This window comes from Thunnus thynnus, chromosome 6 (assembly GCF_963924715.1).
Source record: "Thunnus thynnus chromosome 6, fThuThy2.1, whole genome shotgun sequence".
NCBI classification, from domain to species: domain Eukaryota; kingdom Metazoa; phylum Chordata; class Actinopteri; order Scombriformes; family Scombridae; genus Thunnus; species Thunnus thynnus.
Window position 1 is genome coordinate 7,803,472 of NC_089522.1, and position 20,011 is coordinate 7,823,482.

Genomic DNA, 20,011 nt, shown 5'->3' on the forward strand with positions numbered 1-20,011 from the left:
GTCATGATAATTTGGTACCATGTCATCCAATCACAACATCAAACAAAAAACTATTTTACTGGTATATATTTTTTTCGTTAAACCTGTGATCTATTCTTTGACATTCTTTCCAACTTACTGACCAATCTTGACGATTTGGAGTTTTTGCTCAAATTGTTTTCCTGAAGTGAATTTAATTCCGTTGAAATGTAAAAGGCATAGGACTGAAGATGCAGGAATTAAGTTTTTGAAATCCGTCTTGCTAACTACATCTGTACTGTTGCTAAAATAATGTCTTGTTTCAGCAGCAAGTCAACATTTCTGAGAGCGGAGCTGGACTTGTGATTCTGATGCTCCAAATTACACAGTTTTCATTTTACTTGATTTATATGACAACATGCCCAAATAACTTATGTAGATAATGTCCCATCACTGTCTGTGTAGTGTTGTGTACTTGTAGATTTATTACTCTAGTGGCCTGTATGAAACACATCAGCAATTTGCAGCAATATCCCAGTCCTTCATTGTTGCATTCCTGGATGGATGCAACACTGAAGGACTACTACAGTTTATGATACACACTGTTTGTTTTTCAGGTGGTTGACAGGGAAAAACACAGAGAGGTACCCCGTCCTTTCACTGAAGATGGAGAAAGATGACATCAGTCAACCCTTGTGTGTTCAGTCTCCTAAAGAAACTAATGGACTTTTGAATGGGACAGCGAACCCTCTCACCCACCTATACAATCAGTCTCTTAGCCACACTTTTCAGTTACTCAGTTAGTCTTGGTTACTCATTCACTTTCTCAGTCAGTCATTCGCTCATTACAAACTTTTATAAATACACACTTGGACAGTCTGGTTACAACTTGCATTAGAGGGACATGGGTTTTTTAGTGGAAAATACCGAGTTTAAAAAAACAGGCACTGATATTAGATGCAGTTATTTGGTTACAATAATGTGGTGAGCATTAGTATATGGCAGCAATTACAGATGTACTGTACCAAATCATCAGATTCTTAGGATACAGACATACACCCACTAAAGCTGTCCCATTGTTCTTTAACCATATCATTTTTCCAGTTCAATCGTCCCAGCATTTTTTGACATGCAACAGTTAGAGGAGCATGTTGATATATTTTGTCTTTATTTGTGTACAATGTTCAGACAGACTACACTACTTGTTTAAATGTTTACATTTTAAATGACTTTTGAATGTTTAACTACCTGAATAAACTCCATGCTTTGTTATATTAATTTATAATTATGTACAAATGTTTAGCATCATTCATTTATAATGTTAATAAAGTGAGACATGGTTTGAAAGAAACACTTTGAAGTTGTATAATTTGTCTTAACATTTGAGGTCACAATTCAAATGGCTGTTTGTTCACTGTTGTAAATACTGTCTGAGTAATTATGTCAAGTAACAAGGTTTGTGGGAAAAATATTTAAAATTTAATCTCACCGTAGTCCTCACTGTTAGCAGTCAGTTAGTTAAACACAGTGGTCTGAACTGACGTTTCTGCTGCACTTATTTTATTGCTCTACTAGTGTCTTTGACAAACCAAATCTACTCAACGATGACATGTTCCATCTTTGGTTAAAGCATGTCTCAGGTTAAAAAAAATGAATATATTCCTGCACTACCTTCTAACCTTTGTATCCAGGCAGGCACGTGGCATGTTTACAACAAGGTGGTTGACTAAAAACATATATACAACTAACTGCATCATTGTTTTATGTCCCAGAGAACCACATGCTAGAGGATGTGAATAAGTGTCATCACTCTGCAGGAGAAAGATGTTGACGGTTTGGATTGCACTGCTGGGGCTATTCGAGGCCGTGCTGCCAGAGTTTTCCACCCGGTCACTTCTGAAATGGATAATTATGAACCTGGAGTCTACACAGAGAAGGTATTGGAGGCCACCAAGCTCCTCACTAACACAGGTACCACACAAACATTATGTAATGAAACCAAGAACAGTAATGTGTTTGTTTCTGCCAATAGACTGTACACTTACATGCAAGTGATTTGACTAGTTGAGTATTCAGTTGTTGTTGTTAATTGAAACTCACTGTAGTCCTTACTGTTAGTAGTCAGTTACACAATAGTGTGTTGAGTAGTATGTCGTACATTTTGCTGTTTACGGTAAAAATCTGTAAGTATGCCACTTGTGAAAAGTTAAAATTAACAGTAATACACAATTTACTGTTAATTTACACTGCTTGTAACAGTATTTTGCTGTAAAAGTAGAAAATTACAGTTTTATGCTCTATTTATAAAGGCACCTACAAACTGAATTTCAGCATGACACAGATTTCTGTTCCTGCAGTATAATGGTAAGTATAATGGCATATCCCGGGGTTGTGCAGTGTATGGAACACAGGCAACATAGGCTCCACAATCCGGTTTTAAAAGTCACGAGACCTAGGATCTTCAGACCTGACTGGCCAGGCTAGGGCAACCTAGCGGTGTTAACAAATAGCCTGCGGTGGTCAAGTGGTAAGTATGCAGCCCCCCTGTGTCCCGACTATAGGGCAGCACTCAGGGTGTGGTGGTCCAGGGCGGCAGGACCTTGAACATGGCCCAGTCTACTATGAAGGTTAGCCTCACTCATGCAACAGCCCACAATGCACCACACACGACGAATCTGACCTTGGCGCCCAAACAATCGGTCTCCTTCAAATTTTCTCACAACCCCCAAATTCTCCATCCCCTAGTCCAGCTTAGGGGGCTAGGCCGCGGATGCACCGGGACCTAGGACAACCCTACGGACCATAGAAGCTGAAGAAACTCTGGTGGACGATTCAACCACAGCCTGGAAGGATCCAATCTCTTAGACTCCCAAAATACCTAAGAAACCTTTAACTTACCTTTAGACCTACCTACTCTCACTCTAGGGCCTCAGCCCAAAATTTCCCTATACAATTAGCCTCAGAATTGCTTGATTAACTATGTACCCAAATGCAACTTAACATTCACCTCCTTCCTACCTTAATACTTAAGTGTAATGTTTACCTTAATAATTTAAGTTAGTCTGGGACCTACCTTAACCTACAGTAATACCTACCTTACTTACTTTATTCTAAGACTTACCGCTGTGCAAAAACTTACCCCCAATACTGACCTTAATAGCTATAAATTCAGTTTGTTGTTGCTGTTATAAATACAGTATAAAACTGTTATTCTCTACTTTTACCGAAAAATACTGCTAAAAGCAGTTAGCAGCCAAACTCCTCACTAACACAGGTACCACACAAACATTACCCCCCCCCCCAAAAAAAAACAGCAGCTTGTAATTACTGTCAAATAATGTTTATATAAAGTAATGATTATTAAAATTATGATTTTGTAAACCATTATCACATGATCTTATTTTTTGTACAGTATAAAACCAACATTAACCAGGGATTTACTGTAAATAGATTGGATAATCACATAAAATAAAAGCTTAAAGCTCTCAAGATACCATTAATGGGTGTCAAAGGAGGGTAATTTGAATGTAATGTTACATAATTTTTCTGTGTTTTACATCCAGAAATCTGTACTTTGATGGGGAGTTCTTGTGGATGGATTGGATAATCCTATGAATTTACCAAAGATTACTGTATGAAAACAAGAGTCTTCATTTAAATTAGGTAATCTTTTTCATTTTTTGTGCAGATTTAAAGTTTAGCAAAAATAACATTTATGAACTTCGGCTTTTTTTGTTAAATGACAAAAAGGGTGTGTAGAGAAATATGTTTATATTCCTCAGAGTAAGGTACTGAAAACTATTGTTTTGGCTTCCATATGTGAATCAGCACAAGTGGCAAAAGATTTCACATGATAGCCCTGCAAGAGATTTCTCACAAATCAAGTCTGTTCTTAATTGAACCATACCACATGAATAAACGGACTAATATGAAATTTTCATTTAATTCTATAATTTGTAGGAGGACAAGAGTTTCTTCACAAGCTGGAGAGATGGATGGTGCTGGCTCAAGAATCTAGTTTAATATATCTGGAGCACATCTGGGTTCAGTATTTTACTTAAAGTAGATAAGGATGGTAATACTCAATATTTTTATTGTTGTCAACAAATCCCTCGAAAAGGCTAAAACCAACAATGAATTGATCCCACTAACTAAATATTGTCTGTGTAGACAGAGCCTGATACAGTTTATTCCTCTGTGCAATATAGTCCATATCAAATAAACAATTCACTTCCTGGTTACATGTCCTGAAAACTACAGTGCCCAGCTGTTTATGGAAATTATTTAGCCTTTTTTAATAAGGAAACTCAGTAGGAACCAATGTGCTCGAAGGGGACATGTCATGTATTTTGTGATTTTCTCTTATTTCTATACTGTTATGATGTCAGATGTCTTTGTTAGACATGGTCAAAGGTCCAAAACTTGAGGTTTTTTACTTGCTCCCTGCAGGTCAAAAGCCAGGGTTTCAACCTGCTCTGAGCGCTTCATTTGCAAATTTACCTCAACTCTCTCCTTGTGATGACATGAACAGGTTGTTCACGTTGTCCACTTGCATATTTCGGATCAGATTCAGGCTCGAACATGTATGAGCATATAAGTTTCCAATCCGAGTAGAGAACAAGTAAAATTCTACTTATACTGTTTGTTTATGTAGCCTCCCGAGCCACTGGAAGTCTGCTGAGAGGCAGCATCCCCTTAAAGGCTTAGTGCCACAGACAGGGAAGGTAAGTTGGACAGTATTGAGAGTAGGGATGCATGATATTGGATTTTTTGCCGATATCCGATATGCCGATATTTCCAACTCATTGTGGCCGATTGCGATACCGATATATACACATATTTTTTTCCAGAGGAGACTATTATGCATGCAAGCATAGATTGTACTAAGTATGATCAAGAAAGACAATATATGAAGGAAGAATTTAGGAAGACTGGATTCAGGAGCTCAGCATTAAAACTTTAATGAACTTGCCAAGTGGGTGGAGCAGTGGAGTTTTCTTTGAGTTTATTAGACAGACAGGATTAATGTGTAGGATTTAATCTCTGGTCCACACTCCGGAGCAGAAGGTGGCGGTAATGCACCTAATACGCTGGTTGCCAACCGCCGTTATAAAGAAGAAGATGAAGTTTTTTATTTTTCAAATCGGAGTGTTAGCCACAGCATGACCAGAGGGAGGCACAGCCAGCTAGCCTTCGCTAGCCTCCCAGCTAACGTTAGCCCTGGCTCTCTATGTGGAGCACCAAGCCCCAGTTTGTTATTCAGGTTAAAGTGGGAAGAAGCAGCAGGCAGCTTGAGTGAAGTGGAGCCTGCGGAGGAAGCCCCGGGACCGTCAGGGTGAGGCGGCGGAGGAGATGGCGACATATCGGCCTCTCATAATCGGCAGAATTCACTTATGCCGATACTTCATTTTAGAGCTTTAATCGGCCGATACCGATGACGTGCCAATAATATTGTGCATCCCTAATTGAGAGGACTAATGAATTATTGGTTTTGGTCTTTCTATGGAATTTTCTGACAGTAAGAAAAGTATAAAACCAGACACATCCTGTGCTGTGGAAGAGGGTGCACTAGGTTGTGTAAATAAGTGGGAGTTGAATGCCTCATTACAGCTATACTGGCCAGTCTATCATTGTAGCTGTTATCACTCAAAGCCCTATGGAGTTCAAGAGATGTTTAAATTAAGGAAACAGGAAGCTCCCTCCATTATCACATCACCTCACTGATGGGAGAAATGGAGCATTCCCACCTCATTGCTCCATAATAAATGTATGGACCTTCTAGTGTGAGGAAACGAGATTGGTACGTGTTTTGTATTTAGCTGGCCTGGCTTAACTCTAGCAAGCACCGCACAGCGCCTCTTTATCTCATCCTGCGCTGTTGCTATTTATCCTGCTGCCAGTGCTGACAATAGCACCATTAGTCATCATCAGCAATGGGAAGGGGGGTGGGGGGGTGCAGCACCTACTACACACAGGCAACTGCTAATATCATTTCTTCTTAATACACACAGACAGCCAGACACACACACACACACACACACACACAGAGCAAGGCCCAAAAGTTAGACCACAAGCAGATGTAGAAGTAAGTTTATTCTGCCCATTTTCAATGCACCTTTTCACACCTCAATCAATGAGAAATTGATTGACCCAAGACTCACTGTTGTTTCATATACAATTTATTTCATTTGATAAAGGCATACACTTAGCGTGAGACCAAACATTCTAGAAGAAATGTACATTTTCCCTTTCTTTCTATTAACAGAGATCTCTTCTTTACAAAACATCAAATTAGAGTTACTGGTTGGAAAAAAAAACAAAACAATCCCACTGATCCCTCCTCCTCCCACTAAAGCACCCTCACAGTCTACAGGGACCGCCCACAATAGCAGGAGCGCTGTTCTTCATCTGATGGATAATGTAGCAGAGAAGTAAAGCCCCTCATGGCCTTGAGACATAGACTATATTTTGTGACAATGTGGGCAGCCAATGTCATTGTTTCACTAAGAACATTTTCCTCTTTTCTCGCCCTCAGTGCCCAAGGCTTTATCCAGTATGTATCCACATTCACGTTGTCCCATTTAATCCCTCCAGAGTGAGGTATTGTCCTGAATGCCTCATACTGTTTGCTCTTTCCAATACCTTTACAGACAAGGCTTGTGCCTCACACAGGAATCTATGCAATGAGATTATCATTGAGTTACAAAAATGGCAGAAGTAAAATGGAGCACAGTCTCTCAAACCTTTCCAGACCAAGTCCCAATCTGCATGAAATCAATCCCACTTTTCAGGCTCTTGAAAACACAGTAACACTCATGTTTGCGGGCCCGTACATACCATACAGTAGTTTAAGAAACACTGCTTTAAGTACTAAGATACATTAGGGAAACCCCTTTCTGAGCAGCTATGAAGAAAATGTGTCATTCATTTGTCTGTACAGCACTTTTGGAGAGCAGTAAAGCAGCGGAAAACCGCTTTGAAAAGAAAAATAAGAGACCTATTTGACAGGACTTCTAAAGTAGAAAAAGAGATTCAGAACAGAAAGGACAGTGATATTTTTTATGAACCAAACAAAAAATATCTTAACTAATACACTGTCTTTGTATATGGTTGGTGGAAAAAGTTTTTAAGAAAATTACTGAACATGCACTCACTTTATTTCATATTATACAGACATATATACAGAGTGGATTAGAGGCTTGTAGTATGGAGGATTGAGGCTTTTTTAATGATTGATGAGCACTGGGCCAGAGCATCAGAATAACTTTAAAGTTGGGATATGAATACTGCTCTTCCCAAAAAGTATTGTGCACCAAGATCACATTTCTTCTACTGATTTATCATCACAGGGTGGATTCAGAGGCACTCTAAGTCTGATTTTTAATTTAGTGACACAGATTTGATCTTTTTGTGGCTTTCCAAACAGACGGGGTCCATGTGGAACAATTTGATTGATTTCTCTCTGGCTGAACAGCCATGAATGAATCAAAGCTGTAGCACAAGGGTTGAACAAAAAACATATTTTTTGTTGGGCTGCAAATTCATAATCTCAAAATACTGTGGGGAAAATACATCCTGCGATGTGCTTTGAACTGTGTACAAATGTGGTCATAGAAATCCCACATTTCCTGCACTGCCAGTGTATTTAGTACGACTGAAATGAGTTGAGGCCGTACCTGTCCTTGATGATGATGAGCACTGCTGCTCTGAGACCTTGATGAATTCCTGCTGAAGAAAGCATGTTTCCTTCTGCCTGTGTGTTGGGAATATATTTCAAACAGAACAACTTGGAGATTTTTGGATGTACACAGAATCTTCACCAACACAGCTAGTGTTGTTGGTAAAAAGCTGAGAAATCAGACATGACAAGCTTTCCAGGGAAAGAGTTACTGACATTGAGTTTCATTCAGTACACTCTCAGAATAAAAGCAACCTTTAGCTGAAAAAAGGTACAACATTATGCTTCTATTGTAAAGATATAATAATTTACTTTTTTCTGGGTGTGTATGAAATGAAAGAGTAAGGCAGTGGAAGCAGAATGAGAGTGAAAGCGGGGTTGGGTCATTTACAGTATATAAAGTACAACAGAACAGAGCATGGGTTAATAGTGAGACAAGAGTCTTTTTTTGTTGGTGCTGAGACCAGAAACGGTGGAGCTGCCTAGATCTACATGTCAGCCCCCCTTGCTGTATGTCGTGAAGCCAGGCTTTACAGACAGTGAGCAGTCCAGCCCAGACCCATGCACAGCAAGAAAAAGCTACATTCCCAGCACAGCGCGTCCTCGAGTTCACGGCACAGTGCTCTGAATAAGCCATATTGTACATTTCTACGGATTGTGGATTTGTGCACAGGCCTCCACTGTGTGGGAAGAATAGCTTTTTATGCTGTGACACACATCATGTTATGCAATCCTTGTGCAATCTATCACTCAGGTGTAATAAGACGACATCTAAAGCGTACAGCTGGGTTCGTTGGAGCAGTCATTGTGGCTGTGGTTACTGTCCACGTCCCTCTTCCTCAGCTCCCTGCCTGCCTTGTGCTGCTGACTGCTGCCACCGTGGCTGTGGCCATGGTGAGCCGCCGATGAAGGCCGCTTGCCGTTCTCCTGGTGGTGCCCGTGATTCTGGTGGTGACCGTGAGCATGCTCTTTGGTGCCACCGTGAGACTCCACATCGTCCCCATCAGCGAATCCCACTCCTCTCTTGGTGTCATCCAGGGCCTCAAAGTTGTCGTTGTGATTGCTGTCGATGATGTCGCTCTCTGGCACCACCTGCAAGTAAGCGCGCACACGGTGGTGGCGGGTACCTGCATCATCACTGAAGTCAATGACACGGCACTCATAGGTGCCCTCATCAGACGGCTTGACTCGGGAGAGGCGGAGTTTATGGGAGATGTTGCTTCCTACAACCTTCACAACCTGGCAAAGATTAACAAAATAAAAAGAGAACAGCAAGAAATTATGGTTAAATCATACAAGCCTATGAAAAACTTGCTGGATGGCGGCCGAAATCACAGGATAATAGTCACACAAGAGACATTAGCCATCATAAGATACTGGTCATACCTGACCAAAAACAGGCAAAAAACCCTGAATGTATTGAATTGAGGTGTGTTTTATTGGTTATGACTTCACCTTTTCATTTGGAAGAGGAGAGATGCTCTATTTCTTCTTTCATTAAGCTAAAACCTTCAAAAAAAACTCTTCAACTTATATAAATCAATGTTCAAGGAGAATATAGATAGTTATTTTCAGTGTTGGTATAAAATAAGAGTAGCACAAAATCATTCATTGCAAATAGATCATTTTCCTGAAACACAGGTCAGTGTTTGTCACAAGTCTACTTTCTTCATGGTCAGCCTAGCAGAATCTAACATTGCTTACGCTGGTCTTCACAAACCGACATGTCAGAGTGCACAGTACAAAAGTGCACTGAGGTGCTGCAGGACCATTAATACTCATACTAACCATTAAATTGTCAATTGACTTGCTGTTAAGCCAACAATTCACATCCCCAGTGCCAAATGTCATATCAACATTGGTTTAACATCTAAATATTGTTGGATGTGTGCTCGTTTTATATCAAATATAATGAGCAGATCATTTGGTATTGGTATCATATTGGTATCCCAAGTAGGTCTGCTTGTTTTTTGCTGGCTTTGTCTTTTGCTCCTTTGTGAATGTCTTTTTTGTTTTGTCCTTTTTTATCTTTGCTTTTCTTCACTGTGTCCTTTTCCTGTGTTTCTCCTCATCTGTCTATCAGCTTATCTTTCCCACCCTGTCCTTCAGTGTCTTTGCCCTTTTATCATAAATGTAGCTGAAGATGAGCCTTCAAAATGAAATAGCTGCAACATCACAGCGGATGCGCATGACTAAGAAAAGAGCAGCCTTTTTACTCTGTAACACACAAACACTTACTGGTATCGCACAGATGCTCAGTTAGTGTAACTGTCTGGCAATAAGTGGGAATGTCCTGCAAAAAGTACACTCATACATCTGCTAGCTAACACATGCCTACTTGCACTGACTGACCAACAACCAGGTTTCCCACTCCTCTAACATCATTCACAGTCAGTGTATTTCCATATATCAGTGATGCTTTTATTCCTTTTCCTGCCTGTTATTCTTGTACAGGATGAAAAACAACTTCAAGATAGGAATTATTCATCACAGGAAACTTCATGCCATCATTTAGCTAGCTCATAGTCTCTGATCTTTATTTCATAGTGTCTAAATTATGTGTCTGTGATATGTTAGGCACTGACAATCATCTGACTCCTAAAGGGGGGAAATGAAATACTTTAGCAGGAAATGATCCCTGAATTATATGTAACCTCACAAACTTGTATTGTTACATTCATGTCATTTCATTTAGGGCATTCACAGTATGCAGTAGTGGAAGAAGTATTCAGATCCTTCACTAAAGTAAAAGTACCAATATATCAATGTAAAAATACTCCATTACAAATAAAAGTCCTGCATGAAAAGTCATACTTAAGTAAAAGTACGTAAGTATTATCAGCTTGATGTAGTTAAAGTATTGCAGTAAAAGTAGTGGTTTGGTTCCTCTGACTGATATATTATTATATATGACATCATTAGATTATTAATAGTGAAGCATCAGTGTTAGAGCAGCATGTTACTGTTGTAGCTGCTGGAGGTGGAGCTTGTTTCAACTACTTTATATACAGTTAGCTAGTTTAGTCCAGTTGTTCCCAACCTAGGGGTCGGGCCCCTCCAAAGGGTCACCAGATAAATCTGGGGGGTCGTGAGATGATTAATGGGAGAGGAAAGAAGAAAAAACAAAGTTCTGATACACAAATCTGTTTTCAGTTTTTGGACTTCTTCTCTAATCTTTGATTTCTGCTGAAATATTGGATCATTTGAACATTTATTGAAATGAAACCATATGAGAAGTTTAGAGGGAAAAAACACTATTTGGTGGAGCCAAATATTTGAACAGGGAGATCCACACATCAAATAGTTCCTGTTTAAAGGACTTTTTTAAAATTTTCTGCTGTGATGTTTCAAGCACAAGGCTCTTCCTCAGACTTCCAGATAGAGGCATAGAAGCCAAATAGTGACTCATAGAGTCATAAAGCCTGGCTCTGTCCAAAGGTTAAAAAAAATCTACATAGTAGCACCCCTAAAGCTGACTAATTAACATCAAGTTCTATCTCTCTCCAGCTACGTATTTACAGAAATGAGTGCAGTATGGATATACTCATTTAACTTGGAGCAAAAAAGCAAAGAAGCTTCCTTTCTAAAATGTCAAACTTTTCCTTTTATGGTATCCTCCTTGCATATAAATTTAGTCAAACAAGATACTTGCCAGTTACCACCCACTCGACAATTTTACAGTGATTATCTGTTTAAATATAAATAAAAGGTTTATGGGTGCCTATGATAAATTGCTGTGTTTAAAAAGGTGATAGAGAGATACAAAGAAAGAATATTAGAGCTGCAATGTGAATGTGATACTGAAACCACTTCTTTAGTGTAGCCTCTATAGCCAGCAGTACCTCCTTGCAGCCAATCACTCCCACTCGCTTACACACACTCAGACAAAGGTGCTACATAGCAAGTTCTATTTGTGGCCTTTAAAAGTATGAAGAGACTACATCTTGGGGGTAAAAGCTTTGCAAGTTCACAGAGCAGCACTGTCGGGATGATGAGAGTCTGGGGACATGCGGGAGATGTGACTCACCAAGATATAAATACTAGTTCGTTTATCACCCACCTTACTCCCTGTGACGCCAGTAGATGGATTTTGTGTGTGTGTGTGTGCCACAGACAATCCCTCTCCATTTGTGTGTGTGTAAAAGCTTAACACCTAAAGCTGTTGTCTGTACTCGTCCATCAGTCTATGCGTCTGAGTGGGCATCTACCATGTTTATATGGATTTGGGCCAACATCTATTATATGCAGAAAGCTCATAATGATTTTCCAGCTGTACAGCCTGCAGTGTTCGGCTCCACCCACACAAACACACACACACACACACACTCACACACACATACACGCACTCAGTCATCCAAACCACAGCTGGTGCTTTCATTACAGCGAATCAGCAGCAGTTAGCCTAATGGGAGAAAGAGAGAGAGGCTTCATGTTTTGTGTGTGTGTGTGTTTCTGCACACACATGTGCATGTATTTGGAAGCTCTAGAAGAAGATTAATATGTTTATATACATACAGTATATACAGTATGTTTTTATAAATCATATATATCAAGACTATGTAACCGAGATAAGGACAGGGAAAAAGCATAACTTTACACAATATTTTATTTATACTTATATCAGTGCTTTTCAATGCAATGCTTTGTAAATTCAAAGCTTGTATGATGCGCTGGTAGAATTTGTTGCTTGTTTTTGTAATTGTGAAGTCAGCAGAGAGATATTTAGCAAGAGGGATGGGTTGGTGTAGCAGTAATGTTCTGTAGTTCTTATATTTTCTTCATGTCTGCAGTTAATTAGAAGGAAACAGTCCAAAGTCACTGTAGAGCCATGCTGTCACCCTCGGGGGAAGACTCTGCCTGCTTGCTGGAGGAAAACCGTTGGCTTGAGTGAATAACTAAAAGTCTCTATAGACACCAGAGGAGATATAAAAATTTCTGCTGACCTCCCAAACTGTCCCCTTCACTGTTTATTATTGGGCTTTGGTGTTAAAGATGCAGGAGTGTTTATGAGAATCTGAAGATGATGCACTGCTGGCCGTGACCCCTTGAGGAGCACGCTCAACCACCCACGAGCACCAGAGATGGCCGCTCTTTGGCTGTGACTCCACAAACCTATCAAGGATGAAGTGAATGTGTTGATGTGTTGTCTGGAGTGTTCACTGCAGTGAGAGCTTTTCCTGATCCTTGTGTGTAGTATGGCATAAGTACAACATCTGCGGATCATCCAGAACAAGAAATTTAAATGTAATCAGAAGGGTTTTGTGGCTCATTTAATCATATAACACTGAGGCAAACATAAGGATTTTCTTAGAGAATCACAGCAGAGAGTGATTAACTCACACTTATCTTGGTAGCATCCTTTGGCATCTCCTCATCAGGAGCCACCTAGAAACACAAACAACAAAACATGATTGAATCTGAATACCTTTATTAACTTATACAGTTTGACTGGGGTTATAAACCTTACACGGGAATGTATATACATGAACACACAATTGCACATATTCTGTTCTCCCAACTATTAGATATTTCAAGTTCACATAATCTACGCAGGTAATATTAGATAATATGCTGGTTTAATTGACCTGGGATTCTCACACGCTCACAGGTTTTTTAATGTCTTATAAACCTACAGCATTTCTCAGGAGCACTGTTATTCTTTTATGTTTTATACCTGAATGAATCAATATTTTTTAATATTAACATTGAATCAAATGGCTGTGAGCTGAAATCAGAGAGGTGCAGTATTACCCAAATCTGCAACTCAATTCTTTCACTAAATCATGTATGCAGCCATTTTCAGTCACAAAGTGGCTGGTGAACATAGTGAACATCTAGCAGCTGAAGACCCAAATGTTTTTCTCAGGAGTTGGTGAGGACCAAAACACAGTTAAAACAAGAGTCAGTATTAAACTTATGACAAGAAACTTTACTCCAAATGAATGCTAATGTTGCTCTGTGTCTGCTAGATGTGACAGTTAGATGTAACAGTTTAGCCAGAAGAACCTAAGAAATTTGATTAATTGATTAATGGAACTTTAAAGATCAACACGTCCTCCAACATAAATGACAAAATACGTTGTTTCTTTGCCTTTGAAAACAACCCATATCAGTGTTTTCCTATCTGATCTGTGTTTTCTGACATTGTTCAACAGCTTTGTAAAAGCTTTACAAACCACTGTTACAAAAAATGATTTATATGACTGTGTTCTGATCACAGCTATAGCTTGGGAGTGGGATACATAAACCACTTAGGTAAGGTTAAGGAAAGACTGTTGTTTGAGTTCCAAGAATTACTTCTGTGTGGTCCATCTCTATCCTTAAAAGGAACTGTTATTGACAGCGCTCTTCTGTGTCATAGTGTCACCCTTTGATGACCCAGAAGGACAATTTCTTTAAGATTAATGTACAAGCCAAAATGTGAAATCACAGTTGTCATAACACCAAGTAGAAGCTGAGTTCATTTACAGCACAGACATTGTATGAGAGTTAATAATTTCACATCATAAGGCAGTCAGAGTTCCTGTCATAAACCTACCTCATTGGTTGTCCAGGGCTGTCTGTCTGTCCAGTCGAGATGGTTCCTGATGTACCACCACTGGATCTCCAGTGAATATGAGGGCATTCCCGCTCCCCTGAAGGAGCAGGCCATCTCGACATCCTGACCTCTCTGAGCCGTCATATCATGAGGCACCTCTGTGAACATAGCTGGACAGACAGAATGAGACACAGTTAACAGATGGGTCTAGTTGACTGCTTTCAGTGCAGTTAGAAAACAAAGTTTAAGGATGATGCCCTATAGAGGTTTCACCAAAAGACGATTTTTAATATCATATTTTTGGGTTGAGGCTGGTAAAAATAATTTTCCAAATTTTTAAGTCTGACAAATTTTATGCTAGAAAATATAAGAATATAATGTTTCTTCACATTTTTATTCTTGGCAGGGAAGGGAAGGGAAAGTTAGATTTCTGACTTGAACCCATAATGACTAACATAAAATGACACAGGATTGTTAGCATAAATGCTGACCTGACTGTTAGTGTTTGGAACATTTGCTCGTGAACTAAAGGTGTTGTTGAGGCTTAAATAGCAGAAGGAAACATTTAGTGATGAATACCGAGTAATGTATCAAAAAACAGTTAAATCATTTTTGTACAAAAGCCTTAATGTGTTTTTGCAACAGCTGATTAATCAGAGACTGACTGGGTGTAATGACTCTTAATATTCACTAACACAACATTACAGGATCCCAAACACTGAACGCATTAATCATGGAAAAAAGGTGAGCTCTTTTTCTTTCTCATTTTCAAGATGCTAAGTAGCATTATAAGTGTCTGTGATGGTGAGATAGATGAAAGTGAGGAGATGAAGTGAAGTGTGTGTGTGTAGCGGTATTGATCTTCATATCTAACTCTGAAAAAAAAGGGAATGAGCATATTGCCCAAACTGTCAAACTATTTCTTTAATTAAACTTTCTTAGAATCGTTGGGGAATGTTCACTTGAACCCCCTCAGCGAATGTTCCCAAATCAACTGTTTGCTGAAACAGCATTTATGACATTCAATCTACAGAATCAGGAGACAGAACTCATTAGGTTCAATGTAATTGAAACTGGTAGAGACCACAAAGGTCATAAAAACTGTTTTAAGATTTTTTTTTTTTTTTAATCATTCTTAGTAAAGAGAGGTTAACAGGCCACTGCATTGCCCAACATGTGAGGAAAGGATATATAATCCACTGTCACAAAAAAACAAAAAAAAACTTCAGGATAGATCTTATTTTTGCAATCATCCTGAAATGTTAGGTTTTACTTTAAGTTAAAGGCTGGCTCAGAGACTTCAAATAACTTGAAAATGTCATATATTCATTATTTTCACCACTTTTTTTTTTCAAATATGACAGCAACCAATTTAGGTTAGTGACTGAAATGGCTCAGTCTATTGCTATGGAGACAGTAAATACTGTGTTGAGGTCAGCAGCATTAACACTCCATCTCCATCATAAAGGTCCTTTTTCAGTGCAACAGTTTAGATATGAGGACTATGTCAAAAACATCAATAGCTTTTACAAGGCTGGGGCTATAATATTGTGAAGATACATATATATGATAGAAGACTTGAATTACAGGAACAATCAGTACTATTAAATATCATATCATCAGAATGTACAACGACCAAATGGTAGAATACTGGACAAAAACAAATGCTGGCAGCTCATTGCTTTTATTTTGCACAGGGTACGGGTATAAAAGACATTAACATTAAACCAGATATGTTACTTCCTGATGAATGGAAATCACGTTGTAAGCTAAAGTCCATTGTCCTATTCGCTTTTGTCCTCCAAAATAAAGCCACAACAAGCAATGGTCCAGCTGCAAGGAAACTGATTTCTTACAGGATGTAAAGTTTGACACAATGCCTATACTGCAAAAACCCTCAGCAATGATTATTATTATTTTATTTGCCACAAAAGGCCAATAGTAAAACCAGAGCATACATTCACCCCATTTCTAAAAAACCTGACATCACTTAAACTGTGTGGCTCAAAAAACACTTAAAAACACATAAAATTTTAGTGCGAACAAAGTCCTCTTATAAAGCTTCTTTGCACAACCTGTAATTTGCTGCTGATACCGTACCTGAACATTGTGCAGTGTGAAGTTCAGGTGCAGCTGGGGATAAATTTAAACCCACAATCTAACATCTCAACCAAGCTGCATGATATCATTAAACAAACTCCAACAGACCTGCTGCGGTCATCATAATGCACCAGGGAAGCCAGACATTAGCAAGAAATAACCTTTGTCTGAAGATTTAGTTTAAAGGGAGCCATAAATCTCTATTACTCATGAATATTCAGTGACATTCATGAAGTTGGAAAGTTACATTTATTAGCCACTGTAGGTAAAGCTAGACTGTATCTTAAATACATCACTGGAATTAGACCAATGGAAAAGCCATAAATAGTGAAATCCGGGCAGAAACTCCACTGTTTGTAGAAACAGTGGCAAACAAGGTTTAACTGGGACACATGCGGACTGACAGTTGTGTTTTGTGCTGACAGTTGGATAGATAGTTATCAGACTTGGAAAAGCTCATTGTCAGTTATCATTTTTTGGACACCGTTATCCAATTCGTATAACAGTACTATGAATATACTGAATTTTTTTTGGAACCCCTAACCTCAGCAACTCGTAAATGACATGTCCTTTTTGGAGCTTTCTACAACATAGCAGGCAAAGTGTTCAACCAGAAATTTCTCAAGATCCACACCAAACCACAGACTGTAACGTGTAACAGCCACGTTAAAAACAAGCGTTTTCTTTTAAGTGGGCTCAGCAGGTCATCATTTCATATTAGAAAACAAGTAGTCAAGCATTTATTTTTAACACTTAAAGTGAGGCTATGTAACTTTTGGTAAAGTGCAAAAAAAAAAAAAAAAAAAAAACTCAACTTAAGGTCCACTTACTGACTCTTTCAACCACATCTCACAGTCTTCCTCTGCCAAGAAGACCCCCAAGTTAAACGACCAAATAGGTTGTTTGACCATGCACTCCAGAACGACCCATAGGAGCATTTTCTAATCAGGTGCCTCTATCAGCAGTAATAGGCAGGACAACATAATTTGTCTGTGCTTTCCAAAACTGTTACAAATCACTGTTAAAAATAGTGATATAATAATATATGTATATACATATAATGTTTTATGATGTGACAGCGCTGTGGTTAAGGTCTGGTTAGGTTTAGACACAAAAACCACTTGGTTAGGGTCTGGGAAAGATCATAGTTTGGGTTAAAATGATCACTTGATATGTGGTGTGGGTTAAAGTTACTAGTTCCTTAAAGCCTGAGTAAACACCACAACAATCACAGTTACATATTTGAAAATATTGTCCTGACTCACAGTTGGAAACGTGAAATGAACAGCGGTCTCCTGCAGCAAAGTCTATTTTTTTCAAGTTAGGATCTATCCATACACCCAACCTGCCACCTCCAAATATGGAAATTTGTCACCTTACATTGACATCATCTGAACTGGGTCATATTACTCATTTTACTACGGCTGCTAGATGGCGTCTGTCACTCAAACGTAACAATAGGTCGTTTTTGGCGACTGAATTTAAGATCAATAGTTGTTTTTCTTGGGAGAACAGGCTCTTTTCTGCTGATGGAGTTTGCTCAAACTAGGTTTTCCAGTTGACAGCTCTGTCAAAAGCTAGTCAACTGGAAAAAGTGCTCCTTCACAGGAGCACAAGTAGAGACGACTCATAAAATTAGCAAACTGACTGAGCAATATTTATCTATGCTTTACTGGCTTTGGCTAATATTAGCTTTCAGAAGCTACTGATCACTTCCAGACCAAATAAAGCTGTAGCAGCAAATCCCCTGAGTGTATTGGATTAAGCAAAGGTGTGTTATGTGTGTGTTTATGAATTTAACTTTTCATTTGTAATAGAAAGGTTGTGCTATTTCTTTTTTGAAAGGTTACATACAGTAGTCTCGCATTAACATTAATAAGTGGTGTTGGCTTAGTTTCAAATGTCAATAAAAACTATTTAAAGAGAATGTAAAACAATCATTCAGTTGTAAAAAGAAAAGGTTCAGATATTATCCACCAGGGCAGCTTTGAGACACAGCACATTAACAATTCATTTAGAAACACATTACTGAACATTTGAATGAATTAAGGGATGAAAATCAAATCCCATTCTAGGTTTTACAATGCACAAGTGGATAACATTGACAAATATCTTCTTTTTTTTTTTATGAAACGAGATTACTCCATGCAGTATATCACCTTGTGACAATAAAAATAATTGCAACTATTACTTGTCATGTGGGAATTCCCATTGTATTTTCCCTCTTGGGAAATCCTGTATCACAGATGAAGAGTTTGATTCCTATACATAATTCCTTAAAGTAAAATCTACTATTTAACTGCAAACCTTCTCAACTTTTGCTACGCACCCCTTTTCATAGATTTGTCTTGCTTATTCAGTCAATAAGAATGAGTGAAACCTGAACCAACTAATTGTCGATTTTCATCTGGGTTCATGGATTAACCTCGGCTGCTCAACAGCTGAGGCTGAACTATGGATCTGTCTTGTATTACAGCGCAGTACAGGCCTCAAGTCATACATCCCTCTTGTACATTGATCAAATCTGCTTGTATTTTTCATTTGTGAAACTCAAAACGCACCAGGTATCGATTTGACATTACGCAGCCAGAGCCAGCAACAATGCCCACAGCCCCTCTCTTGTAGATAATATTCAAAGCTGGGACATAAAAACTGCTGTGTAAGAGATAGAGCCTCTGACGTTGCTCTCTGCAATGATAACCTGTCTTTTCCTACTTGGCTGTGAAACCCACAATGCAAAATCCATGTGCATTTCTGGCCTAATGCTTCACACATTTGGAGACCACAGGAATATGTGACAGTCATCAGCAGTCCATATAATGTAGGGGAGATCATTTTCTCCGAGCAATTTAAAAAATCTATACAGTAGATACTAATCTAATCATACATATATTATTTCTCAGTTTGTCTTCCAGTAAAACATCTTTTTCTTAATTTTAATAATTTCCACACATATTTCATCCTTCAAAAATTGCTTTTACTGTAAAAAATGGAAACAAATGAGAGAAAATCTCACATATTACCCCTTTATTTAATGATTATCTCCTGCTGCTCTGTAAAAATCTCTATATTCCATTGATTCTGGTGTTACAATGATTCAAACACGGGGCTATCTAATGCTGTATCTCTTGGTAATAGTCATCTCTAATCTCCAAACTGCCATTGTTGAGGCCATAAAAGGCTGCAATGAGTTGGGTCTGCTCACCCTGAAGCATTATCATTATCTCCATGATAAACAGTGGAAGGCTCTCAGGCGATCGCTGCAAATCAGCGCTCGAAAGCTACAGTACGGCAGCCAAGTCATAGTCTGTGTCAACCCATTTACCACGGGAGGAAGGGGAGAAGGACAGAGAAATTAATATGAGAGAAAGAGTGTTCACGAGACTGAGAAAAAGAGACTCTGTATGTGTTTGTGCGATGAGCTAGAAAATAAATCATCACCACAGATTGAATTAATGAGTGGGTCGGTATTTATGAGAGCGAGGCTCGGTGTGTTTGTGAGAGACTAATATATCGCAAGAATAAAGGGAGGAATTAATATGAGGCTGTGTGTGTGTGTGACAGAGGGAGAGAGAGGCAGAAGAAGAGGAGGAAGGCGGAGGACAATGTGTGAGGTAGCAGATAGCTGTGGGCGGGGAAGCTGCAGGGAAGCCTGTTATTGTTTATTTCTTTGAGAAATGGAATGTGGTAAACAGCTGTGATAAAAAGGGAGCAGGAGATGATTCTTTGTGGCGCAG

General features: G+C 38.9%; 1 protein-coding gene across 1 annotated transcript in view; it reads right to left on the minus strand.

Annotated features, from left to right (window-relative positions):
• Nucleotides 1-6,119: 6,119 nt before the first annotated feature.
• The window catches only part of LOC137184115 (V-set and transmembrane domain-containing protein 2-like protein), a 47,863-nt gene continuing 33,971 nt past the window's right edge, over nucleotides 6,120-20,011 (minus strand). The window contains exons 2-4 of the mRNA XM_067591489.1: nucleotides 14,175-14,344; nucleotides 12,977-13,021; nucleotides 6,120-8,875 (exon numbers count right to left, since the gene is read on the minus strand). Of these exons, the coding sequence (XP_067447590.1) occupies nucleotides 8,408-8,875; nucleotides 12,977-13,021; nucleotides 14,175-14,344 (683 nt within the window). The 3' untranslated portion in view covers nucleotides 6,120-8,407. The remainder of the gene's footprint in view (nucleotides 8,876-12,976; nucleotides 13,022-14,174; nucleotides 14,345-20,011) is intronic.